The sequence below is a fragment of the Schistocerca americana genome, chromosome 4, assembly GCF_021461395.2.
Source record: "Schistocerca americana isolate TAMUIC-IGC-003095 chromosome 4, iqSchAmer2.1, whole genome shotgun sequence".
Lineage (NCBI taxonomy): Eukaryota > Metazoa > Arthropoda > Insecta > Orthoptera > Acrididae > Schistocerca > Schistocerca americana.
Genome location: NC_060122.1, coordinates 479279631 through 479288944, shown reverse-complemented (window position 1 = coordinate 479288944; position 9314 = coordinate 479279631). Strand labels below are relative to the sequence as shown.

Below are 9314 nucleotides of genomic sequence, written 5' to 3'. Positions count from 1 at the left end.
TAAAATTTACTCTTCTCAGTGCTTATTTCTTATGTACAATCATGGCAAAAAATAAAAGTAAAATAAACCTACGAAACTTCTGGAAGATTAAAACTGTTTGCTGGACCAAGAATTGAACTCGGAAACTTTGGCTTTTGCGGGCAAGTGCTCTACCAACACAGCTACCAAAGCAAGACTTATGATCCCTACTCACAGCTTCAATTCAGCCAGTACCTTGTCTCCTACCTTCCAAACTTCACAGAAGCTCTCCTGCGAAACTTGCAGAACCATCACTTGTGGAAGAAAGGAGATTGCAGAGACATGGCTTTGCCACAGCCTGGGGGATGTTTCTAGAATGAAATGTTCACTCTGCAGTGGAGTGTATGCTGATATGAAACTTCCTGGCAGAGTAAAATTATGTACTGAGTGCAAGTTCTGCAAGTTTTTCCGGAGAGCTTCTGTGAAGTTTGGAAAGTAAGAGATGAGATACTGGTGGAATTGAAGCTATGAGGATGGGTTGTGAGTTGTGCTTGGGTGGCTCAGTCGGTAGAGCACGTGCCTGTGAAATGCAAAGTTCCTGAGTTCAAGTCTCTGTCTGGCACACAGTTTTAATCTGGCAAGAAGTTTCATATCAGTGCACACATTGCTGTGGAGTGAAATTTTCTAAAATAATCCTAATTTAACAGCTATTTTTGAAACTAGGCTGTTAGGACATGGACATATATGTCAGTAAACTGACAGAAATCTAAATTCACAATAAAAAGCTGATAAAAGTAAACTGGGGAAATCACATTTTGAACCTCTAGTTTCTGGATATTTTTAGCAGTTTATTGTAGAAAGGGGTGGAAGGGAAGAATTAGGAAAGAGAGAAGAAAGGTGAATATATGTTTGTGAGAAAAAATTTATACTCCAAATCTTGTATAGGGAAGGAGACAAGATGCTGGAAAGGATGTGAAGTACCAGGGACCTACAACAGTTGGAGTTTAAATTCAGATCCCCTAATAAACAACTGCAAACTGACAGTATGTCAAAGATTAACCTAAGAGTTCAAAGAAAACACATGGTATGTACCAAAATAAAAGAAAGGTAAAGAAATAACATTACATAGTGAACCATCAGAATCCCGATCCATCCACCACATGCAGTGTTTGTACCAATCACATAAGAAATATAAGAAGGCTCAGCTATAAATTTTTTAGTGTTTGAATGTTGTATTTTGAGATGAATTAGGGACTTCTCATGTTATTTTATGCTTTTGTGTTGTATGGTTGAATATAACCACAACTTGAATAAGAAAATCTCCGAAGAATGCATAGTTCGTGGTCTCCATACTGTGGAGATTTAAGACATTTAGTGATCGGAACTAACATAGACATTCAGCCTTGGTATGGCAGTTCATAATACAGAAGTTATAGTACAATAACTGTGAAATATGAAAATTCCTTAACTATCAATGTGACATTTCTTGTCATTTTATTACAACAAATCATACCAATAACGAAGCATTTGTAAGTGATCCTCAATATGTTGATGCTGTATTCATAGGTTGTAACACTAACCAAAACGGCCTTGCTGTGCTGGTACTGCGAACGGCTGAAAGCAAAGGGAAACTACAGCCGTAATTTTTCCCGAGGGCATGCAGCTTTACTGTATGGTTAAATGATGATGGTGTCCTCTTGGGTAAAATATTCCAGAGGTAACATAGTCCCCCATTTGGATCTCCGGGCGGGGACTACTCAGAGGACGTCGTTATCAGGAGAAAGAAAACTGGCGTTCTATGGATCGGAACGTGTAATGTCAGATCCCTTAATCGGGCAGGTAGGTTAGAAAATTTAAAAAGGGAAATGGATAGGTTAAAGTTAGATATAGTGGGAATTAGTGAAGTTCGGTGGCAGGAGGAACAAGACTTTTGGTCAGGTGAATACAGGGTTATAAATACAAAATCAAATAGGGCTAATGCAGGAGTAGGCTTAATAATGAATAAACAAATAGGAGTGCGGTTAAGCTACTACAAACAGCATAGTGAACGCATTATTATGGCCAAGATAGACACGAAGCCCATGCCTACTACAGTAGTACAAGTTTATATGCCAACTAGCTCTGCAGATGATGAAGAAATTGATAAAATGTATGATGGGAGAAAAGAAATTATTCAGGTAGTGAAGGGAGACGAAAATTTAATAATCATGGGTGACTCGAATTCGGGAGTAGGAAAAGGGGGAGAAGGAAACATAGTAGGTGAATATGGATTGGGGGTAAGAAATGCAAGAGGAAGCTATCTGGTAGAATTTTGCACAGAGCATAAATTAATCATAGCTAACACTTGGTTCAAGAATCCTGAAAGAAGGTTGTATACATAGAAGAACCCTGGAGATACTAAAAGGTATCAGATAGATTATAAAATGGTAAGACAGAGATTTAGGAACCAGGTTTTAAATTGTAAGACATTTCCGGGGCCAGATGTGGACTCTGACCACAATCTATTGGTTATGAACTGTAGGTTAAAACTGAAGAAACTGCAAAAAGGTGGGAATTTAAGGAGATGGGACCTTGATAAACTGGCTAAACCAGAGATTGTAGAGAGTTTCAGGGAGAGCATAAGGGAACAATTGACAGGAATGGGGGAAAGAAATACAGTAGAAGAAGAATGGGTAGCTTTGAGGGATGAAGTAGTGAAGGCAGCAGAGGATCAAGTAGGTAAAAAGACAAGGGCTAATAGAAATCCTTGGGTAACAGAAGAAATATTAAATTTAATTGATGAAAGGAGAAAATATAAAAATGCAGTAAATGAAGCAGGCAAAAAGGAAGAAAATGAGATCGACAGGAAGTGCAAAACTGCTAAGTAGGGATGGCTAGAGGACAAATGTAAGGATGTAGAGGCTTATCTCACTAGGGGTAAGATAGATACTGCCTACAGGAAAATTAAAGAGACCTTTGGAGAAAAGAGAACCACTTGCATGAATATCAAGAGCTCAGATGGAAACCCAGTTTTAAGCAAAGAAGGGAAAGCAGAAAGGTGGAAGGAGTATATAGAGGGTCTATACAAGGGCAGCGTACTTGAGGACAATTTTATGGAAATGGAAGAGGATGTAGATGAAGATGAAACGGGAGATACGATACTACGTGAAGAGTTTGACAGAGCACTGAAAGACCTGAGTCGAAACAAGGCTCCGGGAGTAGACAACATTCCATTAGAACTACTGATGGCCTTGGGAGAGCCAGTCCTGACAAAACTCTTACCATCTGGTGAGCAAGATGTATGAGACAGGCGAAATACCCTCAGACTTCAAGAAGAATATAATAATTCCAATCTCAAAGAAAGCAGGTGTTGACAGATGTGAAAATTACCGAACTATCACTTTAATAAGTCACAGCTGCAAAATACTAACGCGAATTCTTTACAGATAAATGGAAAAACTGGTAGAAGCCGACCTCGGGGAAGATCAGTTTGGATTCCGTAGAAACGTTGGAACACGTTAGGCAATAGTGACCTTACACCTTACCTTAGAAGAAAGATTAAGGAAAGGCAAACCTATGTTTCTAGCATTTGTAGACTTAGAGAAAGCTTTTGACAATGTTGACTGGAATACTCTCTTTCAAATTCTAAAGGTGGCAGGGGTAAAATACAGGGAGCGAAATGCTCTTTACAATTTGTGCAGAAACCAGATGGCAGAGTCAAAGGGCATGAAAGGGAAGCAGTGGTTGGGAAGGGAGTGAGACGGGGTTGTAGCCTATCCCCGATGCTATTCAATCTGTATATTGAGCAAGCAGTAAAGGAAACAAAAGAAAAATTCAGAGTAGGTATTAAAATCCATGGAGAAGAAATAAAAACGGAGGTTCGCCGATGACATTGTAATTCTGTCAGAGACAGCAAAGGACTTGGAAGAGCATTTGAACGGAATGGGTAGTGTCTTGAAAGGAGGATATAAGATGAACATCAACAAAAGCAAAACAAGGATAATGGAATGTAGTCGAATTATGTCGGGTGATGCTGAGGGAATTAGATTAGGAAATGAGACACTTAAAGTAGTAAAGGAGTTGTGCTATTTGGGGAGCAAAATAACTGATGATGGTCGAAGTAGAGAGGATATAAAATGTAGACTGGCAATGGCAAGGAAAACGTTTCTGAAGAAGAGAAATTTGCTAACATCGAGTATAGATTTAAGTGTCAGGAAGTCGTTTCTGAAAGTATTTGTATGGAGTGTAGCCATGTATGGAAGTGAAACATGGACGATACATAGTTTGGACAAGAAGAGAACAGAAGCTTTCGAAATGTGGTGCTACAGGAGAATGCTGAAGATTAGGTGGGTAGATCATGTAACTAATGAGGAGGTATTGAATAGAATAGGGGAGAAGAGGAGTTTGTGACACAACTTGGCAAGAAGAAGGGACTGGTTGGTAGGGCATGTTCTGAGGCATCAAGGGATCACAAATTTAGCATTGGAGGGTAGTGTGGAGGGTAAAAATCGTAGAGGGAGACCAAGAGATGAATACACTAAGCAATTACTCGGAGATGAAGAAGCTTGCACAGGATAGAGTAGCACGGAAAGCTGCATCAAACCAGTCTCAGGACTGAAGACCACAACAACAACAACAACAAGTTATAATATAAAGCCCACCAAATATGAACGTCAACAGAATAGGGCAAAACCCAGTATGACATCTCCCAAGTTCTGCTTGTGATGTTGGAGGCAAGGCTGAATGGACCAAGCCTTTGGGAGCCCGATAAAAGCTGTCCTCATAGAAAACCATGCCACAAAATCTCTGCTAACTGGTATGTCAATGTACTGCCTTAAGACTAGTTACTGCCTGAGTGAAAAACATCACTCAATATCCCCAGTTCCAGAAAGTGAATTTCATTATGCAAGTTTGTATGGGAAATGTCCAAAATGCATACTGACAATTTAAATTCTGTAATCTATTACTGAGAAATTTATTTTAATATATATTTTGGGGCTGCTCTACTTCAAGGCCCTCAACCCTAGGGATACCGATGGGGGTGGAGGTACCTTATGTCCACTTTTGTAAATGTTGTATTCTGGTCATGTACTTTAAAATTTTGAAGAAAATATTTATTCTTCTCATTGAAATCTTCTATCAGATTCTTTGTTTCAATTTTTTCAGTTCAACTTAATCCAAAAATTGAACTGATATGTAGTAGTAGGTGCGACTTTTCACAAAGGATTTTCACATATTAAGTATTTTCAGTTTCTGAACCCTACTTATAAATCACAATCTCTTTAAAAAGTATGTTATTGATAAAGTCAATAACAGTTAATAAAATTAGTATTTTTTTCCCTAGTCATAAAGTACCCCTTCGTCTGATGGTAATATGTTATTGAAAATGTGTTGGTGTGTTAAGACAGTACTAAAAGATATTTTCAGGCTCTGAATCCTAATTCCAAATCAGTTAATCCTTAAAAAGTATGTTGTTAATAAAAATGAAAAAAATAGTTAACGAAATTTGTATCCTTTTTTGTGGCATGCGTAAAGTACTTCCACATTAGTTGTAAACGTTATGGAAAAGGCATTGATATTGATAGAGTTAGTTAAGAGCCGCACGTATTCTGAATGTCAAGTAAATTTTTCTGGCAAAGACAAAAAGTTATGTGTTTGAGTTATAGTATTTGGATTGATAAAACGTTCATTGGTAATATTCTCGGTAAGTTATCTGTTATAAACTAGATACAGAGATTTTTATTTTAATAACTCTTAAAGCAGCTGCCGAAGTAAAAATATATCGTAAATTTACCTCTGGGAGAAAATTGTGACAAAAATATTCCGGCAGTAGTAGATACAATAAAAGTTATAAAAAGGATCTCGGACAGAACTCAGGGAGTTAGTACAAATCAGTAACAAATAACAACTTGACTGTTTCTGATTAATGGCAACCTTTGTGTTTGCCTATCTCACTGTGTTACTGTCATAGCACAATATTAAAGACAGTTTATGTTGCATTCAGCTCTCTCTCATGGCACCCCGTTCTGGGTGTCAGTACGTAGGAAAAATTTTGTGATGCAAAGGAAGCTCGTAAAGGTAATGGAACAGGTGTCTTCTCTAACAGCCATTAAACCAATATTCAGGAAATTAAAAATATTTGTCTGTATGTAATATACACTCTAGTGCAAACATTCATCTTAAGAGCCAGAGACTGACCAGGAATCTGCTTCTGACAAGGAGTGTGGGTAATGTGCCCCACAAGAAATTACCCTAATCAGTCCAAGAAAACAATATACATTTAGGAATCAAGTTAAGAACATTTTAGTTAAACATTATTTTTATGCAGTTGATGAATATGTAAAGAAAAATTTGTATTAAATGTATTACATCGCATGCACAATCTTTTTATGCAGCTGATGAATGTGTAAAGACAAATTTGTATTAACTCTGCTAGAATGTTTATTATACTTACTGTTAGTATTACAATTCATATTACTGTGACTCTTACAATGGAACTAAATTGCTGTATACAAATCTAACACATAAGTTACATAATTTTTGTTGAACTGTGCCATATAATTTCATTATTAGAGCTTATTGTTGTGCTTTACTATAGTTCTCTGCTGCATTTTTTCTGTTTCTATGCACACGATTTGTCCTATATCTTTTACACATTGTCAGGATAAAATTCTTGGGAGCAAAATAAATAAAGAAATAATGCAACAAAAAAAAGACTGTGTTGTAGAGATGATCTGACATTCTGTTGCTTAGCAGCATTAACATACAACAAACTTCTACATGTGTGGCCAGTCATGAAACATTTTGTTTTATGTTATGAGTGTTTTAGATACATGTTAATATAGCACCTACTCTTTGTCTTTTGCTACAGGCATTTTACAAGGAATCAAAAGTTCGATTCGATAATGATCAAGATTTCAAGAAAAAAGCATATGAATGTGTTGTCAAACTTCAAAAATTTCATCCGGAGGTAACAAGTGCTTGGGAGCTCATTTGCTCTGTCTCAAGGAAAGGTGAGACAAATAAACTGATTTAAATTTAAAATTTTTTTACTTTTGTTTTTGTTCTGCAAAAAAATTTATTTGACGAGTACATACATCTTTACTGTTTTGACATCAAGAGGATTCTTCCATTTGAATGATCTGATACAGGGCTTCTTAAGATGCAGAAACTCAGCTCAATTTTAATTTTCTCAAATTTAACTACCCACAAGAAGAAGAAGAAAGATAGAAAGGAAGAAAGTCTCTCTGACAATACTGATAGTGTTTTATCATTTTATGCGATTTCATGTGATCGTTATGGGTGTTCCCTAAAGAATTTATCAATTATTGCACATAGTGTGATTGTTGAGAATGTAGGTATTCTCCAATTGAAGTTAGGCTGCACTGTAATTTTAAATAGAACTGCTGTTTTAGTTTATTCTTTCAGTAAAACTGACCTCAGACAGGTATCAACTGGATGTCCTCTGGATCTCTCTGTCCTGCTAGGAGTTTATGCCCATAAATATACCTTCCATAAATTTAATGAAAGTGATAGATATCTATTTTTGATAAGAGTCTTGTAATGCTACATGTGTCATTTTTATGTGTGCAGTTGCATTGCATATTACTTTTTGTATCTGGCTCGTTACAGGTGATAGTAAACTGACAGCTAATTCAACACACATAACCATTAGTCAATTTGGATCACGTGATAAGCTTGTAAGCATCATAAGCATAATTTTGAACAATTTCAATAGCTCTTCAGATTTATTTCCAATGAAAAGAAACAAATGAGGAAATGTGTGCCTTTGGAAAAGCAGAAAAAATTTTGCTGTGAGAACATGGAAACAATGAGAAAACATGAAAACAAAAGATAATCTGACCTTATTCATATGAAGAAAATATACCTCTCTGGAAATATTAACAACATCCATAATAAAACAAAATGCTCACTGATCATGTGTTGTTATACAGCAGTCGAAACCATGTCCAGCATTGTTTGGACAGTCTCTACGCTGATAAGATGTGTCAGTACGCTTGCCCTATTCAATGCATTTTTACATTTCTTCCTCATGATTTGTTTTCTCCTTCGGTTGGTTCCCGTATTTGCACACTGTTTGTTTTATTATGAGGTTTCTTTCTCATGTCTCTTCTAATTTCCATTGGAGGAAGTATAGCCCCTTTATTGTTTTTATTCTGTAATCATTCAGCGTCATTTTACTCTCTGAATATTTGTTGTAAAGATAATGCGAATTGAAAAGTAGCATGTTAGTTAAGTAGAAGAGTAATTTTTTAGGCCAGCAGACATTTCTCTGTTCACATAAACAATATGACAGCATCTGATTGTGTCCATCAGTTCCATACACATTCACATTGCATTTGACCATTCGTAGCAGTTTTGAGATTGTTTGCTGGCATGAATTTGTCACTTGTACCACTGTGTTCTTAAATCCTGTGGAAATTAACTATCATCTTGTTTAGCCTTCGATTTTCCTGTCTTCACCATTGCAAATATCAAGCAATTGTGTTTTCTTTACTCAGTTTTGAATAAGCTAATTCAGCTGTTGTAGTAATTGTCCATGTAAATATAATGGGCAACATGCACCTACTTCTCCATCAAATGCAAAAAGACCAGCCAGATTGTTTAGCATGAACATTTTGATGCCATATTTACGCCTTTTATTTGTATATGTTGTCTAAAGGACAATATTGTCTAAAGGACAATATTGTCTAAAGGACAATCTCCCGCTCCAAAGAATCATTGCTTAATCTAAAGATAGATCTCTTCCTGAATAATAAACTCGACAGATTCTGTTAATTTAGTGTCGGTCATATATTACACAATTGATCATCCTGTTAGGGTTGTCCGGCTGTGGTTTATTAGCAAACTTTAATGAGTATAAGATGGAATGGATTAGTAAACATTCCTGTTTGTGCATTGTGTGCTACATCATCTGCAATTTTGTGACCATCATCATCCATATCTTCAGATTCTGCACTCTAACGAAACAGATTTGAAACTGCTGTTTCTATACTATCGTGACTAAGGCATGGTTCTATGAGGGTTGGAACTTAAACAGTGGCTACTATTTATTCACAACCGATACAGAAGTGTTACATGTTTGCACCTGTTACTGTCCTTTAAAGTAGCCACCAGCGTTGTGTAGAACCCGTTGCCAGAGATGTGGAAGGTGTAGTATACTGTTAGCAGAGCCTGTTCTGTTGATGGTGTGATTGGACTGGTCTACTGCCTTTCGAATCTCTGGAACAGTTCTGAAGCGAATGCCACGAAGTGGTTCCTTTATCTTCGGAATCAACTAAAAGTCACAAGGATTTAAGTCCAGAGAGTATGGTAGATGGTACAGTACTTCCCAGTCCCATCGATCGAACAGAGCA

The 9314-nt window shown here is 36.8% G+C and overlaps 1 protein-coding gene across 2 annotated transcripts in view; it reads left to right on the top strand.

Annotated features, from left to right (window-relative positions):
- Nucleotides 1–9314, top strand: part of LOC124612663 (arginine--tRNA ligase, cytoplasmic) — a 126729-nt gene that overhangs the window by 56784 nt on the left and 60631 nt on the right. For both annotated transcript variants that reach the window (XM_047140985.1, XM_047140986.1), the window contains exon 7: nt 6809–6950. In XM_047140985.1, coding sequence (XP_046996941.1) covers nt 6809–6950 — 142 coding nt within the window. The remainder of the gene's footprint in view (nt 1–6808; nt 6951–9314) is intronic.